This window comes from Poromitra crassiceps, assembly GCF_964638095.1.
Source record: "Poromitra crassiceps genome assembly, chromosome: 12".
Classification (NCBI taxonomy): domain Eukaryota; kingdom Metazoa; phylum Chordata; class Actinopteri; order Beryciformes; family Melamphaidae; genus Poromitra; species Poromitra crassiceps.
Window position 1 is genome coordinate 20,528,158 of NC_139632.1, and position 25,763 is coordinate 20,553,920.

At 45.3% G+C, this 25,763-nt stretch overlaps 1 protein-coding gene across 1 annotated transcript in view; it reads left to right on the forward strand.

Annotated features, from left to right (window-relative positions):
* The window catches only part of suco (SUN domain containing ossification factor), a 53,479-nt gene that overhangs the window by 4,211 nt on the left and 23,505 nt on the right, over positions 1-25,763 (forward strand). Inside the window, exons 2-4 of the mRNA XM_083647599.1 lie at positions 20,125-20,239; positions 23,868-23,981; positions 24,271-24,623. Coding sequence (XP_083503725.1) covers positions 20,125-20,239; positions 23,868-23,981; positions 24,271-24,623 — 582 coding nt within the window. The remainder of the gene's footprint in view (positions 1-20,124; positions 20,240-23,867; positions 23,982-24,270; positions 24,624-25,763) is intronic.

Here is a 25,763-nt window from a genome sequence, read left to right on the forward strand (position 1 = left end):
AGCATCACAGCATTTCTGCAAGCATGTGTAAATGGAATGTAGCAATGTGTTCACCCAGTGCTGCTGAATTTAAACCTCGCTGGCTTCCTTAATGAGTGCATCAATGCATATTTGCGCTATTGATTCATTTCTTTCTCATGTAGTCACAGGACTTTGGTGCAGAGTGGCCTAACTGGCTTTACTGTGTTGTCTTTGCTCTTGTTCGTGTGTGTGTGTTGTGGTGTTTACAGTACAGCCTATGCCCAGACACTGATCCAGTAAGATAACACCAGTCCGGGGTTTTGCTCGCCCAACCTGTTTCCTCTCGTAGATCATATATAGGAGGGTCGTGTTATGCCTATGGCCTTTTACGTGTCCCCTACTAGTATATCATGTTTACCCTACACACAGCCTCGCCTCTTGAGCAATCCTCCTTGTGACCCTCCTGTGCTTCGCAGCACTAATAGTTTTCCAATGCAAAGAAAGAGAGCTCCTGATCAGTTCAACAGGCTCATGATGACACTCTTCTTCTTTGCACGTATTGAAGTGCTTTGAGTTTTCCTCATGTGTTGCTGACTAGTGAGAAGTTCATGTTGTGATGGCCAGTTTATCACACTTGCTCTGATAGCAAGAGTCAATGAGCCTTTGTTGTTATGGCCTTGAGGCCCTGGAACAACCTGCCTTAGGCCACGTTCACACCATACGCCGAAGCAACGCTCAAGCCACGCTGAAGCTACGCCGAAGCCACGCAGTTTCATTTCGGCGTCAAACAGGCGAGACCGATCACACCAGCCGCACGCGTGCCACACTGAAGCTGCACTGAAGCCATCGTTCAGAATTCTGTTCTATTTTCCAAGCGTGAAGCTGCCAGTCATGAAGTCATACAAGGAAGTGAGAGTGGGGACAGAAGGCGGTGAAATTCATTTATTTTGTTTCTATCGAAGTAGCATACTCTGTATTGATGTTTAATGTATGCTTGTTGACTGTATGCTTTGGAATGAATCAATAAAAAAAAAAAAAAAAAAAAAAAAAAAAGGCGGTGAAACATGCACATGCACACACACACACACACACACACACACACACACGCACACACACATGCACGGATACATGCGCACATGAAGGGGTGCACGCAGGAGTCCAACTCCAACATGCTCAAAACTGCACCACTTCAACAGCTGGGGGTGATTTTTTTTCTATATCTTATATGTATTTATACCGTACCTTCAGTTTTGTTTGCGTTTGTATTAGATGTTTTATTCGTTGCACTTGTTCGTTCTTGTGATTGTGAAGCACTTTGTAACGACTTGTTTTTGGAAAGTGCTCTATCAATAAAACATGATTTCTTATCATTATTTCTTGACTGTGTTCTTTGGTCTGGTCGTGGGCCTCTCTAACTTGCTCATGGGCAATGTGAGCGCTGTGCTGACACTGAAGGGCAGTGTGTAGGCAGAGGGGTGCTGTGCTGACACTGAAGGGCAGTGTGTAGGCAGAGGGCCCCCTAGTTAAAGGAACTCTGTCCTGCCCACATAGTAAAAGTTTTACTGCAGTACAGTTGTTGCATAAGGAGCGATGCTCCTTATGTTGTGTAGATGCTGCAGTGGTCAGATGGCCTGTTGTCACTGATTGTACGGGTTAATATCCCACCAGTAGATACTGACCAGCAACTGGCTGATATGTGGTGCTGCTGGAAGGGAGTGGCAGACAGAAGGAGATAAGGCAGCTACTCCAGACATGGAGGGGGGATGGGAGCATGCAGGAGAAATGGAAGCTCACAAAGCCTGGCTGGGGGCAAGAAGAAACCCTTACTTACTTTAGCCTTCTGTTAGCTCATCACCTCCCAACTCTCTATTCCATCCAGCCACCTTGTTGCCACATACCTTTATGATCCAGTAATGCCACCATGTGTCTCTACAATACGTTTTTTTTCCTCCCCTCTTTTTGTGCCATCATTACAAAACCCCTTTGTTGTTCTCATTGTCCTGTTATTGACCCAACTGAAATGATGCTTAGCCTTTCTGAGTGTTTTCTCTGAACAAAGGCAGAAGGAGAGAGCGAGACATGGCTCTCTCCAAGGTCAAATACCTCCGGCTACTAGGGCCTGGGCAAAGAACCAAAAATGTATCTGAAACCCACATTTAGGACCTATATCGACTCTATCTTGCTCTATCTTGCTCAATTAATTGAATTAATGTCAATTCGGTGAAAATACTACGTCATGTTCAGTGACAGGCCTCCGCCCCGTCCAACTGATGTTAGTCCAAGTTCAGGCGTTCACTCAAAGCCAAGCTGTCGTGTCGGCATGGAGGATGACATGGTACAGACCTTGTCAAAGAACTATGAGGGCAGTGTACTACTCTGTGGTATTTCACCTTGCGTTTGCCCTGTTAATCCCGCTGTTCAGACCAATGTCACCACCAGTCAGGGTCAGGTGGCCTGTGGGTGGTGTTGTCAGTCAGCATTCAAACCATACAGGGTCTTGACGCACATTGTCCAGGGGGTGTTTCATCCTGCAGCATCTTTTATGCAGTCAGGATCTATGATATTAATTTATAATGAGTTGCAGATGTCTGAACCTCCTTGAATAGGCACCCACGGCACATACTGTGCCTTCAAGTGGTGTATGCCACATGCATGTGGAAACCTTGTAGACTGCACATCTAGGTAGGTACCGGTAATGGCAAACAAACGCAGAGAGAGATTTATGCATTGCAAGCTGCGTTAGCAGTAGCACGTCAACTTAACATTAAGTTGCTGTCAACAAACCATTGACAAACACAGGTGACTGAGTGAACACACGTTCTGCCTACCTGACTGCTGTTGTCGCAGTTGACTTTCACGTTTTTTCTTGTTTTTTTCATTGCCAGAGGCATAAATCCACTTCATCTTTCAGCAGTCAGTCAGCAAACTTGACTTGTACTGTATTTACATTGATGCATGCTATACTAAACACTTGACTTGTAGTCCTGTATTTACATTGATGCATGCTATATAAACACTTGACTTGTAGTCCTGTATTTACATTGATGCATGCTATATAAACACTTGACTTGTAGTCCTGTATTTATATTGATGCATGCTATACTAAACACTTGAATGTAGTCCTGTATTTACATTGATGCATGCTATACTAAACACTTGACTTGTAGTCCTGTATTTACATTGATGCATGCTATACTAAACACTTGACTTGTAGTCCTGTATTTATATTGATGCATGCTATACTAAACACTTGAATGTAGTCCTGTATTTACATTGATGCATGCTATACTAAACACTTGAATGTAGTCCTGTATTTACATTGATGCATGCTATACTAAACACTTGACTTGTAGTCCTGTATTTACATTGATGCATGCTATACTAAACACTTGACTTGTAGTCCTGTATTTACATTGATGCATGCTATACTAAACACTTGCCTTGTAGTCCTGTATTTACATTGATGCATGCTATACTAAAGACTTGACTTGTAGTCCTGTATTTACATTGATGCATGCTATACTAAACACTTGACTTGTAGTCCTGTATTTACATTGATGCATGCTATACTAAACACTTGACTTGTAGTCCTGTATTTACATTGATGCATGCTATACTAAACACTTGACTTGTAGTCCTGTATTTACATTGATGCATGCTATACTAAACACTTGACTTGTAGTCCTGTATTTACATTGATGCATGCTATACTAAACACTTGACTTGTAGTCCTGTATTTACATTGATGCATGCTATACTAAACACTTGACTTGTAGTCCTGTATTTACATTGATGCATGCTATACTAAACACTTGACTTGTAGTCCTGTATTTACATTGATGCATACTAAACACTTGCTAAACATCAAGCTGACGTTGGAGTATACATTATACAGTAGGTTTAGCGCTCCAAGTCGAGGCTGACGTAGCATGTTTCCAGCTTGAGTTGTTTTTCTTTTCTCCTATCAGTTTAATTATACTGACCTGATAATGCACCCCTTGTTTCTGTCGGCAGTTTCAGAACTTAATCAGGAGAAACTGATATTATACTTTTGAAAGAATGTAAACCTGTTTGAGTTGAGTCACAAGTTGCCTGATTGGCTAATGCCTAAATGAATGAGTTGAGATCATCACCCCGCGCCCCCGATGAAAGACATTGTGTGAAGATGTCTTGACTGAAAGAGACTAGGTCTAATGAGCTTATACCCTTTGTAAAGGCCTGAGTCTGACTATGAATTTAAATGAGTTATTCATTATTTGGTAGTAATCGAGAGTTGTTATTTTCCGGTCTATCGGCCCTGTTATCAGAGGTTAGAGGCTTGGTGATGCAGGGTCCATCTTTCTGTTGCTGTTGATGTTATAACAGACCGGGGATCAGCCTCTAGGCTGGCAGCTGTAGTTTAATCCAGAGAGACGGAGCTGGACGGGCACTCTGGATCTCTCTATTGTTCCTGCCCGCTGGCCATGGAGCCTGTTGAGGACACTGAGCCCTCGTGCCTGCCTGCCCGTCTATCCGTGTTCACTCTCTGCACTGAGACCCACACTGGCACCTTTATAACCTGGCTTATTTCAAATAGACAAGGTTATAGGAGAAATGGACCGGCAGAGGTAGTTGGTTCTGCCCCTGATCCGGTCTTTTTGCCATACCATGCCCTGTAGGTGCTTTTGCAAATAAGGAAATCTAATAGTCTAGACTGCATAATTGGGCTGGCATTATAAGGATTAATGGGGCGTTCCTTTTGTATTGGGAACCAGGAATATCCCTGTTGAGTGACGTCACCCACCGAGTTGACAGTGTTCCATTAAAACAGACGGGAAATCAAACCAGCCGGGGTTAGCTCTATCCAGGCTAGCCATTGTTGGCAATAAGAGTTTATGAACAATGCGGTGGTACAATTATGTGGTATTTTGCGCTTACAAACAAACATGTCCACAGATAGAAGTTAGACAGTACTATGTGTAACAGTATTTACTACAACTTTCACTACTGTTGAAGCGTGGACCTGCCATATTGGAGATATATATATATATATCTATATCTATCTATATATATAGATATATATATATATCTATATATATATATATATATATATAGTGACATTGTCACGTGTCATGAACATTCATTACATCCATATAAATAAGCCATTTAAACACAGAGCACGAGACATGGCATGTTTAAAAGCTTGCAGTTGTCTGCACTCTGCAGCCAGCTCCATAACAGTTAGATTTTGCATAGAGACTGTTACGGTAGTGTAGCCTTTCTGATGGTGCAGCTATAGTTCCAGTTCCACCGCGGGCAGTCACTTCTTTGCAGGATCCTGTTGATCAGCGAAAGGTGGCCAATGGCCTCAGGCTCCGTCAGTGTTAAGATGCCAAATATCGGTGTTTACTCTGCTGTTGAGGATTTTAAGGGTGGAGATTGTTAGGTTTACTACGTGGGAACTTCTGTCAGCTGTGGGTGTGTGTGAGAAGCAGGTATAGCAGCGGGTAATGAGTTGATTTGACTGTTTCACAACCAAGTTAAAAACCCACTTTACCGTTGGAGAGTAAACATTTTCTGACCAAGTAACTAGTATCAATACACCTGTCTCACCTACGTCTGTCTCAAAACATATCAAAGCATGGAAATGGTGAGTTGTCTTTGTCTTTGTTAGCTTAGCTGGATATGTAGACCTACAATGAGTTTTGGATGTTCCACAACACTATACTCAGGGGTTGCTTTGCTTTTTCCTTCTCTCCTAGAGAAAGGCACTGTTTTTCCTCTCCTTCTGAAAATGCTCTGGTTTCCTCCCCCCTCTCTCTCTCTCTCTCTGCTCCTCTGTTTACCTTTTCAGCTACTGACTGAATCTCATACTGTCCCTGATCTTTGTCTCTAGATTTATTTCTCTCATTCTCTGTTTTCCTTGGTCAGTGATTGGCTCTTGTATGTTGAGTGTGTGATCGTCACTGTGTGTGAGGGCACTTGGGAGGGGGCTTTTTCCATAGCTGACGCAGGAGGCATGCTGCTCCTGTTCTGAACATTATGTTCTATAGCTAATTAGGGCCTGTTTTGAAGAAGCTTGCATACAAAGACAAAGTTATGCCATCACTTCTGCCTCGCTCCAATCTCCCGCTAAATGCACAATCCCTTTTGTTTGGCTTATCAGTCAAACTAATAATTAGATTCACACTGGCCGTCAAAATCGGACCGGCAATACATGCTAGGTCACATGCTCGTAACGAGAGTTGACTTTGTTCGTTTCATCCTTGTACAGTGTGACTGAAGGTGTCGTGACTGTGTTGTGTTGTGGTGTTCAAAAATAAAAAATCACAGTACTTCACTTCATGTTAGATTCATGAATTTTATTCTGGTAATAAATATGGTGATTGCTTGCTTTACTAGGCTATTAGTATCTACCTTGGGCTATGTACGTGTCACAGTCCCGGACCCGCAACTTAATGGATGTACACTGTGTATGTAGCGAGGTGACTGTGAATGCTGTATGAATGTTTCTTCTCCTGCTGTGCCTGTTGATGCATACTGACTGAGAATGTGTGTGTTGCATCCACCCATGCTAACACACACTGGCCACGCCCACCCATGCTAACACACACTGGCCACACCCATCCATGCTAACGCACACTGGCCACACCCACCCATGCTAACACACACTGGCCACACCCACCCATGCTAACGCACACTGGCCAAGTGGATTTTCCTATCAAATCGCATCATATGTATAATCCGTCCGTTGGTCCCGGATCCACGCTGTATTCCCAAGCCTCTCTGATCCCTGTCTGACTGACTGATGATTCCCACTGTCACAGCTTGGCCATCGCCCCCATGCTGTGAAGGGCGGTGGGCCATTAATATCACTGCTGAATCACTGATATATCTAATATTATGTAACCATAATAGATTGGTCTAATACTGTAGGCTAAATATAGCGAATACAGACCGGATGATCTACAACTGGTGCCCCTAAGTCAACCCAGGTGATAGAAGATGACAAAGTGTTATACCCACTACCCAGCCAGTAAGTGTTGAATACATGTGAAATATTGAGTTGGCATTATTAACGAGCATTAATGCAATTCATGAGGAGTGTTTTACTCTGAGAACTCTGTGTATCTGTTGAATTGACTGATATTCCCAATTTCGTATGTATTCTTCTACCATGATGATTAGGTACCGGTAATCATTTCATTCAGCAGCAATTAACAGTCATTCAATCATTTCTGTCCTCCTTGCTGTGCATCTATCACTGCTGATTATAGGTATTAAGGTATAGCCCTGCTAACTCACCCTTTTTTATCTTAGCAAATTACAATGTATTGCCTCGTAGGCATAGATTGGACCAAACTGCTAACTGTTATTTTATTCAGACTAATTATTTGTAGTCGTAGAGAAATTGCATATAGGGCTGGTAATAAGTTGTAATTCCTCAATATCTAGGCACCTAATTTCAAAATTATTTCAAACAAAAACATTTTGTGAGCATTATACCTCTTGTAAAATATATGCATACTGGAGAGAATATCGCTCAGTCAAAACCGTGAGCAAGTTTTTATTATTTTTTGCAAAAACCCTATGCACTGGCATGCTGCCAATAGTAGAGGGGACGTAAACATACTTTATTCAGGTATATTTTTGGTCCTCTGTTTACTTACTCTCTTTCATCCACTAATCCATGATTAATTTAATACAGAATTGGTGATCATATGAATCATGGATCAGTAGATGAAACCACATCCACTGTTGGTTGAATTCATTACAAGATCCTCCAGTGGAACACAGATTGTGTGTGTGTGTGTGTGTGTGTGTGTGTGTGTGGGACCTGGTAGGGAGAACGTGAGTCAGAGCCCAACAGGAGCAGCACTCTCTCTTCCACCTGGTGACTCAGCCGATTCGGTGCTAGAGGCTAGCTTCAAAGGAGAGGCTAGCTCCCAGGAAGAGGCTAGCTCCAAATGAGAGGCTAGCTTCAAAGGAGAGGCTAGCTCCCCGGAAGAGGCTAGCTCCCAGGGAGAGGCTAGCTCCCAGGGAGAGGCTAGCTCCCAGGAAGAGGCTAGCTCCCAGGGAGAGGCTAGCTCCCATGAAGAGGCTAGCTCCAAAGGAGAGGCTAGCTCCCAGGGAGATAGACTAGCTCCCAGGGAGAGGCTATCTCCCAGGGAGGGTGTGCCTCACCTGGTCTTTCACAATACACCTGAGAGAGAGGCTGTAATGTAAACTCTATGCAGCGAGCCGTGTGCGTCACCGAGCCGGAGTAGGGAAAGAAAGATCCTGATACATCAGAAAGTCAAACAAGCTTTTACAAATAGATCAAACCAAAAGTAATCTGTTTGATGTGTTCTTCTCTCATTGTGTAATGATCACACCTATGCCTGGTCTCAAGTGCTGGTTTGCCCATAATCTGTGGTGATCTAGCTGTGAGAAAGTAATGACAGAGCAGGTAGTGTTTTCATGCCAGGAAGCCCTGGGCACCATGCCAGTGTGTTTACTATGGTACACTGATAAGAGCTCTGATAAGACTCTGTCACTGATCAAGTTCTCTTTGAAGTTGATACCTGGCTGAGTGGCCAGTAAACACAACATCCGTTTGTAGGCACTCACCTGTTCTGGACATTTAAAGTGCATATTCCTCAATAAGCAGTCCACTAGTTTTAAGTTTAAGTGAGTGATTGTTCTGTGGAGCCTGGCTAAAGTGTGTGTGTGTGTGTGTGTGTCTTGAGTCGATGTTTGCGTGGTCTTTAGGCCACGTTGAGTTACGACATCAGAGCTCTCAGTCAGGAACAGCTCTGGCTCATAAGTCTTGGTGTCACAGGAAGGGAGGCAGTTAGCACACAACATTAGAAGCACTTAGAGAGATGAACCCACTCAGCAGCCAGCCCATCCAGAAGAGTCACGTTAGCAAATGCAGCAGGTTCATGTGCCCACAAGAGCAGCAGGAGACCAGAGCCGACAAAGGATGTCTCTGTAGGCCCGTGTTCCAGCATCCAGTCACTGTCAGTGTATCAGGTTGTGATGAAAATATATGGGACAGAGGAAGTGGACAGTAAAGACAGGGGCAGAGGAAGTGGACAGTAAAGACCAGGGGGCAGAGGAAGTGGACAGTAAAGACAGGGGGCAGAGGAAGTGGACAGTAAAGACAGGGGGCAGAGGAAGTGGGCAGTAAAGACAGGGGGCAGAGGAAGTGGACAGTAAAGACAGGGGGCAGAGGAAGTGGACAGTAAAGACAGGGGGCAGAGGAAGTGGACAGTAAAGACAGGGGGCAGAGGAAGTGGACAGTAAAGACAGGGGGCAGAGGAAGTGGACAGTAAAGACCAGGGGGCAGAGGAAGTGGACAGTAAAGACAGGAGGCAGAGGAAGTGGACAGTAAAGACCAGGGGGCAGAGGAAGTGGACAGTAAAGACAGGGGGCAGAGGAAGTGGACAGTAAAGACAGGGGGCAGAGGAAGTGGACAGTAAAGACAGGGGGCAGAGGAAGTGGACAGTAAAGACAGGGGGCAGAGAAAGTGGACAGTAAAGACCAGGGGGCAGAGGAAGTGGACAGTAAAGACAGGGGGCAGATGTATTGTTTAAATGTAATTCAAGTGAGCCACACTGCATTGCTCCATGTGTGCACAGCAACACTTCTCTTATTTGAACCCATGACCATACATTCCCACAAACTCCCCCTTGACCCCCTAGTTGTTGTCTTGGTGACCCCTCTGTCAGAGGGAGGATTCCTCCTCCTCTTCCTCTGTGTCTCTGACCTCTGTGTGTTTGGCTGTGAGGGGCCAACAGGGGGCCGTGCGGCTCTGAACATGATCGCTCATCAATCATAATCGACCCATAAATGTTGTAAATGGTCATCGTGATCGTCTGAGTCCTGTTTCAACCTCCAGATCTGTCTCCTCACCTTGGTACCTTAGGTGAAGGTTTAGCATAGACAGGCTCCTGGGTCAGCCACTGTGTCCTGGCTGCTCTGAGGAGACACCAGTGTGTCCTGGCTGCTCTGAGGAGACACCAGTGTGTCCTGGCTGCTGTGAGGAGACACCAGTGTGTCCTGGCTGCTCTGAGGAGACACCAGTGTGTCCTGGCTGCTCTGAGGAGACACCAGTGTGTCCTGGCTGCTCTGAGGAGACACCAGTGTGTCCTGGCTGCTCTGAGGAGACACCAGTGTGTCCTGGCTGCTCTGAGGAGACACCAGTGTGTGCTGGCTGCTCTGAGGAGACACCAGTGTGTCCTGGCTGCTGTGAGGAGACACCAGTGTGTCCTGGCTGCTCTGAGGAGACACCAGTGTGTCCTGGCTGCTCTGAGGAGACACCAGTGTGTCCTGGCTGCTGTGAGGAGACACCAGTGTGTCCTGGCTGCTCTGAGGAGACACCAGTGTGTCCTGGCTGCTCTGAGGAGACACCAGTGGAGAGGATTATGGAGGATCAGTAGGCTTTACAACAAACTGCTGCTCTACATTATTTCATGCTTTGACATGTAGGCAAATTAGAACGCACACACAAACATATACAGTTATATACAACATATTCTGTTGGTTTTATGTTTTGATCATTGTTTGTTTAAATGATGAACAGTAAAAGTGTCCTGTAAGCCCATGTGGGCTGGGCTTCATTCGAAGCATGACACTTAAATAAAGAAAATCAATCAATCATCAATCATACTGTATACAAACATGCACACACACACACACACACACACACACACACACTGGGCCTGCTAAGGCTTGTATACACACATGCACACACACACACACACACACACTGGGCCTGCTAAGGCTTGTATACACACACACACACACACACACACACACACACACACACACTGGGCCTGCTAAGGCCTGGAGTTGAGGCTCTGTACACCCCCGGCTCAGTGACGGAATGTTTTTGTGGGCCTGGCTGATGTGCTGCTGCCCTACTTTCACAGGCGTGCCCTGGCACATCTCTCTGCCCACGTGGAGCCTGGATTCTCTCTCCAACCCTTCTTCTAATTAATACTTCCTCTCTTGACTCTCGAGGTAAATTCATATGTGGACCTTCTCCCTGCTAGGAGGATTTATTCTGAGAGAGGTGCTTCTTCTGAGATGGACAGCTGGATTCATCTGGCCTCTTAGTGATTGTGTGTGTGTGTGTGTGTGTGTGTGTGTGTGTGTGTGTGTGTGTGTGTGTGTGTGTGTTAGGGATGTTCATCAATTATCGAAAATCGATAATTGATCGTTAAGGATTGGAATCGATCCTGTGGCATTTGGATCGATTTTTTAATTATTAAAAAAAAAAAAAAAAAAAAAAAAAATTTGGACTAGGTTTGGGTGGAATTCGTTCCTCCTCGCCCCACTCCATTGCACAGCCGACTAACGTGAGGTGGAGCTTCATATAGTCTCTAGTTTTCTGGCTGGGCACGGGCCTTTGTGCCAACAAAACTGTTTTAAACATGGGAAATTCACACCGGCATGCGCCGGGGACAGCAGTGTTGGAGAGGAGACACATTGAAATAAAGAGTTCATTCAGGAGAACACGTTGTCTTTCGTATTTTCTGCCATAGGCATTCATTTTGTAAAAAAAAATTTTTTTTTAATTTTCTAAGTATTAATATGATCGATAATCGATAATTGATCGTTAATTTTCACCGATTATCGATTTTGGAAAATTTTCAAAATGAACATCCCTAGTGTGTGTGTGTGTGTGTGTGTTTTTTCTCTCTCCAAACGTGTGATTTATGCTTTAGAGACTTGACAGTTCCATTTGAACGGAAACTTGATCTATCTCTCTACATTGATAATGCCCACTCTCAGCAGCACACAACCCTACATCAAACCATGTGAACTGAACTTCAGTGGAAACATCACAAGTCTCTCCTCTGCCTCAGGCCTGGCAGAGAGGTCACACACACACACACACACACACACACACACACACACACACACACTGTTCACTTTCCCGTTCCAGTGATAATCAGTGCCATAATAATATGCACCAGTGACTTCAGTATGTCAACCAATTTGACTGAATGATTGCACTGGTGTTAAGTAACATCTACCACTCTCTTTTACACTCTCACTCTCTCTCTCTCTCTCTCTCTTTGCTCACCTTGTTGCGTCAGAGCAGGCCTGGCAGTAGCAGTTTAGTTGAATACAATTTAAGCGCACTACATGCCAGCTACCACACACTATAGATAGCACATTGCTCACTTTAACACTCAATTAAGGACAGTAAGGGCTTTACTGTGCTGCCGCGCATGTGTTTTATATAGCTGCTGGTCAGAGATTTAGTCCCGCAGAGGGACAGGCAGAAAAGCTGGCTTGGCACAAGTACAGTAGGAAGGAACTCCTCTGTGTGTTGCACTGTCATGCAGTCAGTGAGTGAGTGAGTCAGTGAGTGAGTGAGTGAGTGAGTGAGTGAAACACTCTGCTCTGAAGCAGGTTAATCAAATGGCAAAAAGAAAATGAGAAGAGAGGGTGGAGAAATTCTACTGGAAAGAGCAGCAGCGTAGTCTGCAGGGAGAGGGACAGACAGACAGACACAGATGCAGGCTCACACGTGTGCCCTCATGTCTGATGCTGCAGTGCTGCTGACGCTGCTCGTTTTGGACCAACATCCTGCCACACAGTGGAACCACATCAGAGCATATGCCACGTGGTTGCTGATAATATTTGTCTTGCTACAGGTTCTGTCTGGTGTCTGAGCCCACTACCAGGCAGTTGATACAGTACAGTCCTGTTGATCCGCTCCAGTCTTTCCCTGTCCCCTGCTCCTGTCATTGTGAGCCCAGTCAGTGCCAGTCAGTTGGTACAGTAAGCTGATTCAGGAGTCATTCCCTGTCCTCTGGTCCTGAATGGCCCTAAAGTCAACAGGAAATATCAGGGGATTTGGCCGGTACAGTGTATTTCTAAGTGTCTGGACACACAGCCAATGTGTCTGCATCGGTGCACCACCGTGTTCTCTTATATAATCCCCCCCCCATTTGTGACGAGCAGCAGGCTGGCATACTAAGTAGAGAAACCTAAAATATTACATAGCGCAGCAGTGACAGCACACAGGACAATTCATTTTGACCGTATGGCACAGGGAATAAAGGAGTTTTTGTAAATGTTCCGACATCATTCCAATCAAAGTTAGGAAATTCCCCTTTTACTTTTGTTTATGCCTACAAAGCAAATGTTTGTACTTGGGTTCTCCCCTGGAAGTGATTTTGGTATAGATGGGCCATTGTATTTAATTAAGCAAGCAGTATTCTACCATATAGTGACCTGTATGCATTGGAGACTACACACTATACAGTATGTAGGGAGACATCTATTTTTCCATCATTGCAAAGCCACAGCACAGTAAATAGGATATTGATGTGATGTGTATAGTTCTTCATATAGCTAGCCTATTAATTTAGCTCTCAAAGTGCTTGATGCAGGTTACTTTAAAATGTGCAGACTTTTCTTTGGGGGAGGGGTCGTTGTCTTGCCCCGGACACCCAAAGAGGGTCCAAGGTCCATCCCTTTGCCGGCTACTTTTCCTATCTGGCTGCCTACTCACAAGTTTGGGGAACCCCCTGCTGACTCCCTCCGACTGAGCTCTATAGGAATGCTGTTCTTCAGGTGTCCTCAACGTGGAGGTCCAGGGGTCTTTGAGGGGGTCCCACGGGGTCACCATTATTTCATCTACAAGAAGTTAACACAGAATGTAGAAGAAGAATATAAAAATGTACTATTTTGATCATAGTTTCACTGTTCTCTCTCTTCCTACATTACAGACAGTCATGGAATTCTGGACAAAATCATATCTAACAAAAGGATTATTGTCAGATTCGACCCAAAATCTCATCAAATGGGAGTCTGTGGCCCTAGTGTGTACTAAATCAGGGGCCCTTGATATGAAAAACGTTGAGAAGAATCTCAGCTCTAGCTCATCCTGAACGAGTGGCAAGTGAAAAGACAATTAGTCCTGCAGTGGTCATGAGAGGATGACAGAATGAGCCTTTTGCAGCCATTAGAGTGGTGGGAGGGAGAAAGCAGATCCCCAGCTGCTTCCTGAAGTGGGACAGGAAACCGGGATAGAGAGCCAAAGAAGAAGAGTGTATTTGCAGGCTGCTGACTCAGTCGTCATGCCTCAGGCTCTTCCTTCATTAGGCTGGCATTGCCCCACTCTTTAGTATGTAGTTTACATGACACACTTCTTCACGCTCTCTGACTCTGTGTTCTAGATATGATATATCTGTGTGTGTGTGTGTGTGTGTGTGTGTGTGTGTGTGTGTGTGTGTGTGTGTGTGGGAGGTGCTGCACATCCTTCAGAAGCAGGAAGTAGGTCACAGATCAGATCTCCCCCAAAGCTGCTCCTCTCAGATCGCCTCACTCTTTCCCCTTCTCCTCTTTTTTTCATCCCTCTGCTTTTCTTTGTCTAAAGAAGGAATGCCAACACTCAGGTCTTTTCCCATTCATTCATTCTGTGTGTGTGTGTGTGTGTGTGTGTGTGTGTGTGTGTGTGTGTGTGTGTGTGTGTGTGTGTGTGTGTGTGACTCACTAGCCTCTGTTTTAGACATGCCAAGGATAAGGCGTTTGTGCACCTGTAATTTGCTCGACACATTTTAATCAGCACATTTGAATATGCGTCGTTTGAATAGCACTTTGTATCCTGTTGTTTAGTGACGGAGCAGGCTTTAAACATTAGATGTTAAACATCAGATGAGTCATATTGCGCTCAGAGTGTTGCATCTAAGTTTCTACAGGAATGTCGACTCTGTGTGACGTGTTGTTGGCCCAAACCTTCACTCTGTAGTGCCTGACCCATTTATGTCATCCAGCCATGTTTGTGTGCAAGGTCAACAGTAAATGAGAAGGCGGAGAAACGAGATAACAAATTCTAAAATACAGCAAGGGGAAAAGAAGAATAAAAGGGATATGCATTATATAACTGCAGTGATAAAAGAATGTTAATGAATAATTAAAACAAAATAAAACATTAAAACTGAAACCCAGATTCCTATATTCTCCAACTTTCCATATTCACAGTTTTTCTTTCAAGATTCTTCTTTTTCTGGAGATATCAACATGGTCTATCTTAGCTACTTTGGCCCAACCTGACTCGCCTGACTCAAGTAAAACACTGTTTTCCCTGGCTGTCCCTGTATCACTTCAACATCTTTCCATAAATCTCCTGCCTCTGTCCTTGTCTGCTCGTCTCTGGGTGTATAAATATCAGATGTGCAGGCAGGCTGAGCTCAGAATAAGTGAACATCTCAAAGGTGTGACTGACCACTAGTGGGGTGAAGTGCTGTAAGTTATACTACTGAGGGACTGGAAGGGGTACGTACGTGTGTTGCTGGGTGACTTGACCTTACCGCTACTATTAAGTGTCACTTTGTTGCAGCATGGCATCAGTGCTGCTGCTGCTGCCGACCAAGTTCTTTGAGATTGGAGTGAATGACTCTTTGTACATGAAGCACTTGTCTGTTTGGTGAAAACAGACCAAATGCACAGGGATGGTGTGGCAATATAGTGGGTGGGGCAGCAGGTAAAGGGTTAATGAGCACTGATATACGTAAGTCACCTTTATCATTATGCTGTGTAACTGTGTAGTTTGACCTTTTTTAGATGTCTTGTCTGAGTTGATTCTTCTGCCTTTATGGAGCAAAAAGTAGATATGAGTAGATTGAGCAGGTAATATGTGACTTGTTTCAGTCTTGAATATTTGCCCAGTGATCCACTAGTCACCAATACAAAAATATCAGCTGATTGATCTGGATATTGTAACAAAATGCTTGATTTCCATTGACGCTTAATTTAATCAAATATTTGCAATTGACATAGTTCAAAATTAAATCAAGTCATCATCCATCACTTGGGTCGTGCAGGGGTTGCATTTTGTCAATCACTTATTTTTCTTTTTTCCTCATGTTATTTTTTAGAGTGGCCTCCTGTTGTGTTGTCATATTACATCAACTATCATCTTTTCATCATCAGTGGAATGAATCAAATATCATTTCTACTGCCCATCCATCCTGAGAGGTGCTAGAGGTTGGGAGGTTGTCCTCTGTCCGTCCACAGGACGTTGAGCGGAGTCAGAGCAGCAGACCCCCCACCCACCCATCAGCATATATCTCCATTCTTCTGCGTGTAGGTTATGTGACATTTGAAACGCAACATACTTGAAGAAAGCTATGGCTCTAAGTTTAGCCGGGTTCTATATTAGCTCAAGGTTCATATTCACTCCTGTACACTGCCCCACTCTCTCAGGTTTCTCTCCACGGCTATCTGGCCCTGTCCAGCCCTCCTGAGGAGAACATGTTTGATGAGGTGTTAAAGCATATAGGAACATGGCCGCACTGCGCCATCAGCAGGGATGGGCCATGTGCTTCACAGATGAGCCAGGTTGAGGAAAGGCATGCTGGCAAATGTAGGACATCACTGACCAGTAGAGGGGAGGTGGATAGAACATAGAGCTGGGCGGTAATAAGATAATATTACTGGGGTATTTGAAAATAGCAAAGGTATCCGTTTCATTATGTCATAAAAAAAAACTATGCTCTGCACGTGCAGCTGTCTGTGCAATGTAAGCATAGTATATAGTAATTGCCAGACTGTCCAGCACCACTGTCTGTGTGGTAGAAGATGCTATGAAAGTGACGGCAGAACTTTTTGTAAACGATGTGTAATTTGTCAAATACATAAGCTGTCAAAACACCTGTTATTTAGAAGAGAGTCAGTGACCATAATCGTGCATCATGTGACATTCTCCTGAGCGACACAATATGCTGTGATGAGAACAGAAAACCCAAATCTTTCTCTCTCTCTCATGCTCTCTCTCTGTCTCAGCGGCTTCCTCCAAGCCCTACAATGTGATTTGTTTTTGTATGCGGTTTCTTTTTATGTGATTTTTTAATTAGGTGGTAATACCGTCGTATACTGGCGTAACATTTTGGGAAGATTTAAAGGTATCAAGATTGGATACCGCCCAGGCCTAATAGAACAAACAACAATTATGAAATAACTCTTGGAACAGAATGAAGTCTACAGATTGATGATAGAACAGTGTAACTCAGTATCCGAGGCTAAAAAGTTCCTTTATTTGGCAAACAGTGTGGGGACGACTTGGACAAAAGTTGCTACAATATGTGTTAATATATCACACATCTTATTGATGTGAGGTTCCAGAAGATGCCCTGGGCCTTGCAAATGAACTGTGGTAGATGGATGTTCTTCAAGCCATGTTATGTCATCTTTGATCTCATCATCCAGTCACCTCGGATGTTAATGAACAGAAACCCGATGGAGAGGCTGCTCTACGCGTCTGACTGGCAGGCCGCGCGCGCGCGCGTGTGTGTGTGTGTGTGTGTGTGTGTGTTGCTCGTCTTCCCATGACAGCCATGCTGAAAAGGTGCTAACCTGATGGTCCATGTGTGCCGCTCTCTCCTGACATTGATATTTGACCATTCAAGGGGAACCTCTCCGGTTTCATAATCACATGGTGTGTGTATCAGAGGGTCTGTGTCTATGGAGAGAGTCACTGGCTTAAGCTATTGTTACTCTCTCCAAACGTTGCTTTTGTGTTTACATAGTGTACAGCCTTCATGTTGAAACAAGCCATGCACATGTCTCTGCCTGTATGCTTCTCCACAGCAGAAGCCCTGGAGAACTATTCTTGAAGTGTTTGATCCTCCTCACCGCCACTGAATCAGTCACTTTACTATCCAGATTAGCTCTGACCCTGAGGGGCCGGGGTGTGAAAAGATCTTTCTGTTCAGCTCACTCCGCTGCTTATGATTGGATAGTGTTTTAGCATAACCGCTCCAAGGCAATCTGCTGACTAACACGTGGTTAAAAGGTGAAACAAGTTAAGTGTTAGATGCAGTTGGCGTCATAGCAGAGTGGACATGTTAGTGCAGCTTAGCTCTCCCCTCCCGCAAAACAATCTACACACACACACACACACACACACACACACACACACACACGGGAGCGTCCCTCCATTCTCCATTTTAGCCTTGGCCTTATCTGATAAGCAACAGAGAGAGCCCCCTGTCTCGTAGCTTAGCTACAGAAAGAGCAGCACTCTGCGCTGACATTTTTTGTAGAAGGCTAGAGCGCATATATAATCCTAATGTGAGGAAATGATCTCCATCAAAGCAGTAATTGTGTATTGTAAAGTTGTAGAGGTTTTGACAGTAGTGTCATTGTCTGAGCGACATCATGTAGCCAGGCCTCTCTCTCATGTGTCGGCAATCTGTCTTCCTCAGAGTCAAAACCATTGTGACTCTGTCTGAGGAAGACACTGTTTTGTGTCTAAATGTTAATCTGTTGTTTGCACCTTTTTATTAAATTGCGCAAGTTTGACCGTGTGCTCCAGATTGCCTCTTTCATTCATGGCCTACAGTCCTCAAAGGTGATATATTTTTTCTTATCTTAAGATAAGCAGAAGTTATTTATCTTGTGCTGCTGCTCATCTTATCTCAAGTTATTTATCTTGTGTGCACAAGATAATTTAATTATCACAAGATAATTTAATTATCTTGTACCGTACATGATGATACTTGGCTTGTTCCCAAAAGATCAATATCTTGTGGACACAAGATCCATATCTTGTGCCAGATTAAATTCATAATAAAAAACATTGGACATTAGGGGCTGTGTACATTCCAGACAGTACACCAATGGGCAAGCTTAGGAATAGCGTACAGGTACACACTGTGACTGGAGAGTGGAGACAGCATTAGAAGTGAAGAAAGCTGGAGGCTGCCATGAGACAGATTGGGCTATAAAGACCTCCACCTCCTCTACACACACAACACACACACACACACACACACACACACACACACACACACACACACACACACGGAGGACTTGTGTGCTGAAACAATATTGGCTTAACTGTAAGAGAAGGCTTAGGGAGGTGCAACAATGTCCTGGAGCCTGCTAAGCCTTCAGACACATGGGTAGAAAGGTGAGGGAAGAGGCCTTCAGACACATGGGTAGAAAGGTAAGGGAAGAGGCCTTCAGACACATGGGTAGAAAGGTGAGGGGAAAGGCCTTCAGACACATGGGTAGAAAGGGGAGGGAAAAGGCCTTCAGACACATGGGTAGAAAGGTGAGGGAAAAGGCCTTCAGACACATGGGTAGAAAGGTGAGGGAAAAGGCCTTCAGACACATGGGTAGAAAGGTGAGGGGAAAGGCCTTCAGACACATGGGTAGAAAGGTGAGGGAAGAGGCCTTCAGACACATGGGTAGAAAGGGGAGGGAAAAGGCCTTCAGACACATGGGTAGAAAGGTTGAGGGAAAAGGCCTTCAGACACATGGGTAGAAAGGTGAGGGAAGAGGCCTTCAGACACATGGGTAGAAAGGTGAGGGAAGAGGGAGAGAAACATCAGGGAGAGTGGGTGAGGCAGGTAACTCAAACTCCATCATAGAGTTTAGTTTGCCCAAAGGAGCTTGGATGAATGCACTGCTGGTTCGTAGAGGGAAAGGGCAATGGGATTTTTGTATGGCAATTTTGGTTAAATGCATGAAGTAAGGTCTGTCGTTAACAAAAGTTTATGAAACAGCGAAGTTTGAAGCATAAATGCTTTTTCTTATTAATGCAATTTTCAGAAAAGGCTTCAAAAGTCATAAAAGTGGTCCTCTCATTTGTGAAGGTTGTCTTGCTGAACATCTTATTTCTTGCATTTAACCAAAATTCCCATTAAAAAAATTCCATTCTCTTTTATAGGTATGAGCCGGAAGTGCTAGCGTCCATGTTTATTTGACTCATGCGGTAGCGGTACTCTACGTGTCTTTGTTGTTCTCACTGACTTGGTTTGTGTGCACTGGCTTCTCCCTCTCTCTCACTTTCTACCATTCTGTTCCTCTTTTTTCTCTCATCTTTCTGTCTGTCTGTCTCTCTGTCTCTCCTCCGGTCTCTCTCTCTCTCTGTCTCTCTGGTTTTGTTCTCTCACTCATGCAGCCCTCTGGGCTCTCTCTACATGCCATGCCTGTGTCCACACCACAGAGCATGTGTCAGCGGAAATGATGTCACTGTGCAGGATGTGACGTTGCACAGCCTCAGCAGCATTCAACACATACCAGACCCTTTTATTCTGGGTCTTGTAGTTGACATCACGCTATATTGATCTGAGATCTGTGTTTTCTGATCTCATATGCTCACGTCACATGCCATTCTTAATATGTTGATATTGCCGGGTGGTGATAAATGTTTCCCTGTTTGTGTTGCAGTTGCCCCAGTCATCATGTGTATTGTTCAGAGCAGAGCTCGTCTGGTGCAGGTCAGTCTGCTGGGGACGGAGACCCTCATGTCCAGGAGGAGGAGCAGGACTCCACGCAGCACGAGGTTTGTCCACTCGTTGTGCCTTTAAACGCATCCTAGCTGCTTCAAAATCAGCTGCAGTGACATACGACTCTATTCTCATGCATTCTCAGAAACACACATGTGCAACTTTTATTTTCAGTCAGTAATAGCTAAACTAAATAATAGTACTCCTCTGCCAAAAAATATAGCTCTAGCACTAGTCTCAGTGCAGATTATTGACTAGTGCATTCATAGCACACTTTGCAGTGGCTTTGCACATGACTCACTATCTGATTTAGAGCCCGACTAGAGTTGCGCGATCTTGACCTCAGTCAGATCGTCCAATCGCCACCCTTTGACATCGCCAATGCACGATGTCATCGCAAGAACATCTTTGTCAAGTGTTTGATATTTGAGGGATCATTGCAAAATAATTGTGCAATATACCGGTAATGTGTATTATATAATATAAGTACCGTAAATTCCGGACTATAAGCCGCGGCTTTTTTCCCGTTTTTTGGCCTTTTTTGGCCCCTGCGGCTTATATAACGGTGCGTCTTATCTATGGATTTTTTCAGCAAACGGCCACTCGGGAACCTCCAAAATCTATGGATGTTGGTATGAGGCAGAACGAGAGCAAGACAGACATTACGAGAGCGAGACCCTGATTGGATGATGTTGCAAAAAATGTGTCTCGCGACCTGATTGGAGCACTGTGCCACTACGCTCTCTCAGCCACTACGGTAAAACACCCTCCCTCCTCCCTCGCTCCGGGGGGAAAAAGGCAGCGATTGAGCCTGAAGACAGTCTGAATGAAATTGAATGTAACATTCCCAATTCTATGTATTACATTCTAAAAAACTAACAGCAACATTTTGGAAGGCTAAGCCACACAACTAGCTCGTTGTAATCTAACATCATGCTTCAAAAGATGGAGAACTGGCTGTGTTTTACGACGATGGCGGCGAGAAGAAGAAGGAAAGAAGGAAATCGAGTAGCAGCACGTAACCTTGGCATCAGGGTGTTGACACAGAGAGCAGACGGCCGAGGTGCCGTTCAGATCCGACTGAAGGCTCAAGTTTGCCAGTGGATCCTGACAGCGTGGAGGAGTGTCAAAACATCCACGATCAACAACGGGTTCCGAAAGGCTGGACTGCTGCGTGATGAAGAGGAGGACGCCGCCAGCTGAGGGCCTTCAGAGGCTGTTCGATTCCGACAGTGACGAAGAGGAGTTCGTTGGTTTTGAGAGCGACAACGAAGGAGAGAGGAGAGTGGCTGACGAAGCCACCCTGAGCCTGTTCGTTTCCGACACTGAAGATGAGGACTTTGGTGGTTTTAGTACGCAGGAAGAAGACGAAGATGAGGATTAATGACTTGACTTTTCTGGTTACAGCCGTGTACTGCACCTTAGCCTAAAAGATGAAGACGAGGATTAATGACTTTTCTGGTAGGCTGATTACCGTATATTTTAAGCAGCCGTGTTACTGCAACTTTAGGCTTACGCGCTTACTGTCGTGTTACAGGCACTTTATTTTGCACTTTAAAAAAAACACATTTAATTTAGCCATTGATATTGCCTCGTCAAGCGCTGTAAGCTTTGTTTTTTGTTATGGTACTACTGTAGGCTATAATGTAGATCAGTGGTTTTCAACCTTTTTCATGCCAAGGACCCCTAAATTTACACAGCACAGTACATGTTCTGTAGCTACTATTGCACTAAATGGTAACACTTGAATACGTTATGCAAATATGCAACTTGTTTTGTTGAAATGTTAATAAATGGGAGCTTCCCCAAACAGCCATCTCTTTTCCGACAATCCCCTCTGTGCACGAACCCTTACATATGGTAATTAAACATCAAAACACCCGCGGCTTATAGACCGGTGCGGCTTATATAAGAAAAAAATAGTCAACTTTGAAGGTGCGGCTTATAGACCGGTGCGCCTTATAGTCCGGAATTTACGGTATATCGGCCGATATATCGATATCCGAATTTTCTTACTCCCCAATATCGGTATCGGCCTCCAAAATCCAGTATCAGTCGGGCTCTAATCGGATTTAAACATTTCCTCATATTTCAATTACACCAACCTGTCTAAAAATTGCAGCTACATCGACTACAAAGTGTTTTCTAACCGACCTAGCCACCACACACAGAAAAAGAAAGTTGTAAATGAGTGTGGGCTGGCCTGCATAGCTCTGAGATGGTTCACTGGCTGCCTGTGGTGAATGTGAGAGTGACCCGGTAACCCCTGTTGGAACGGAGGGCGGCAGAGAGGGTTAGTGACTGATCAGGGAGGGAAGGGGTGGCTGTGTTAGGTCACAGGCTGTGGGTTGGGGGAGGGTAACAGGCAATGTCTGTAACTCAGGAGCTGCTATCGACTAAGAAAGACACATTTCAGACTTCTTCTTTTTTTACCTTTATCTCTCTCCCTATACAGCTGATAATTTGTAAGTTGCGTGATCAGACACAAACATCAGAGGCAATGCCACGTAGACCATTTGATCAGTAACCAGCCCAGTTAAAGGTTGACAGAAGCCCCCCTGGACCTCTCTCTCTGTGTGATTAGAGTCATGGTGGTGGTGGTGGGGAATGGGGATGTAGGTCAGTTAGCTCTGCGGGGTTAAAGTTCAGACGAAGCTTTCCCAGCTCCCAGCCCCTTTGTACTTTTCACAGTACTGATTGACTGACTGAGGTAGCAGGAGACTAATCCATCTGAGCTGCTCTCTGGGCTCATCTTGCTCCGCTGAGAGTAGGGAGGTCTTGGGAAGAAGGGTTTGCTGAGGTGGGCTGATACCGGCTCATAGTTGCTTTTGGGCTAAATATTGTTGGATCCCCCTCAGTTTCTGTAAATAGCTTGTCTACGTACGTGTGTGTTGCATGTATGTGTTGCGTGTGCGTGCGTGTTGCGTGTGTGCCGTTGAGGCTATGTGTGTAATGGGGACGGATTGAGTGAGAAGTTGGGGAAGTGAGTGTGTTTGGGTCTGCATGTGTGTGCACAGAAGAAGGGGAATCATTGTTTGTGGTCCAGCAGCAAACAGGCGTGCCAGGGCGATTGAACAGGCCTACCAGTCTGTCAGTGGCACGATAACACAGTCTTTGTCCGTCAACAAAAGGCTATTTCACAACCTGAGATGCAAACTCACTCCCCCCCCCCCCCCCGATATGTCTGAGGTCCGTGTGGGGTGTGTCTGAGGTCCGTGTGGGGTGTGTGTCTGAGGTCCGTGTGGGGTGTGTGTCTGAGGTCCGTGTGGGGTGTGTGTCTGAGGTCCGTGTGGGGTGTGTGTCTGAGGTCCGTGTGGGGTGTGTGCTTCTTTAAGCACTTTGTCTTCCCTCGTCACTTCTAATCCAGTTATTTTGCTTACCTCAGCTGAAATGCAATTTGAATGTTAAACCGCAGCCTATTAGGTTTGGATTAAGGCCAGCTTTAGGTTGATAGAAACTTAAACTATTATCAGACACTCACCTTTCTCCTACTCTAATTGCTTGTTGCATGGACATGGATTAAGCGTAGTCCCTAGAGACTAACAGCTTTACACCAGTGGAGATCTCCATAAAAAAGTAGTAGTAGGTTTCATCCATGTCTGTGCACCCAACCCTTGAAGTACTTATTTAAGTCTGTGGTGTGTCAGTGTGTGACCGTGTGAGAATTTCTCCCGCCCGTCCCAGGTGGTGGAAGAAGGGACGACACACACATCCTACGACGTGGGACTGGAGACGGAGAGAGCAGCTGCACTAGAGCAGCTGGAAACACACGACACACACCAAGATAATAATGAACAGGTAACGCCTACCTCACACACCAAGATAATAATGAACAGGTAACGCCTACCTCACACACCCCTGAGCTGTTAGAGGAGCTCCGCAACCGCACCACTAATGAGATGAACCAACTCACACTACTTTAGGCTGTAGAATAACATGGTGAACTAAATGCCACAGAAAGACAATAGAAGCCGATACCTGACCGCGAACCGCATTAACGCGGTTCGCGGTCTTAAAGGTATACGCACACAAATGCTGCATCAGGTATCAATGGGTTAAGTGCGGGTGTTGTGTTGTCTCTGCCCAGACTGTGAATCCACAGGAGGCTGTGGTGGAGGAGGTTCAGGCTGACCCAGAGTCTGATACTCTACCTGCTGCTCCCGAGCCAGAACCAGAACCCCACCCGGACCTCCCGGCTGACCCAGCCCTCCAGGCTGACATCCATGACCAGGAGGCCCCGGGCTCCTCCTCCTCTCCAGACCCAGACCCAGCTCCACAGGGCCAAGCGTCCACAGACCCCCCAGCCGCAGCCCCAGTAGAGGTCCCCAGCGATGTCCCCGTTCCGGATCCCAGCGTGGACTCGGCCCCGGCCCCGGCCCCGACCCCAGACGAAGCCGAACACACACCTACCTCACATAGTGCCAGCCCGACCCACACAGGGTAAGCTCCGATCCAGTTCCACACAACCAGGGAGCCCAGTCTCTGGCTTTAGTGAGAGGTTGGCTATAACGACGGAAGGAGAGTCACATTACTCAAATTATAACTCTAGAGAACATCATGTGTTCCTCCTATGATGGTTAAAGCCAACTTCAACCCACTCCAGCTATATATACATAATATAGGTGTCGTCTTTTCTGTCATTGTCATGTCAAACACTGTACTGTCTGTTCTTTTGAGTATTCTGTTGCTCAATTTTTGTTCCCTTCATTTGTTTACTTTATTTTGTTTATTTTTATATTCTAATTTAACCAACCTAAATGACCGATTACAAGCTGAAAGGGAAGCTTGAAGGAGAGTTGGATCTCATATCTTGGATATTTGCAAGTCACTATTCATGGAACCGCTCATGCTCAGCGACTTCATCAGAAAAGGACTTTCTCTGCAATGGAACTCTGTGGAATTGGTCACTTGTGTGGACATGGAGCTCTGGACATTTGCACCAAATCAGTCTCGAGGTCTTCTGAGAGGAGTCTTCAAGAAGCATTTGCCCGTGGCTACTTTTGTATTCGACGCCTTTCTTAAAATGGCTGTCATCGTGAGGACATTACCGTCATCAGTTTAAGGCCTGCATGTCAACGGCCCTAGTACAGCCAGCCACTTCTCCACCCTTATTCTCCATCTCTCTCTCTCTCTCTCTCTCTCTCTCTCTCTCTCTCTCTCTCTCTCTCTCTCTCACTCTCTCTCTCTCTCTCTCTCTCTCTCTCTCTCTCTCTCTCTCTCTCTCCCTTCTCCTGGCTCTTACTCCCATGTGGCCCTCCTTGTCCCCATCCCTCCCTCTCTCCCACCCCACCTCCCTCTCTCTCCCACCTCCCCTCCCCAGTGTAAGGAGCTGTGGTAAACAGCATGTCCTTTCTTTCCCTCAGTGCAGTGTGGGTTGCCAGTGCTGGAGATGAACCCCCAGTAGACAGCTTTGTCTTTGCTGTGCTCTCTGACTCACAGTGCTGGGTCACTCCCCCCAAACTGGCAACCTGTGAAATCTCCCCTTTTGGCAGCCCAATCCCCAGGTGAGTTGTTAACCCCAGCAGCCAATAAAAGCACAGAGACAGGTAATGAAGGTAACAAGCCACACCTCTCTCTGCT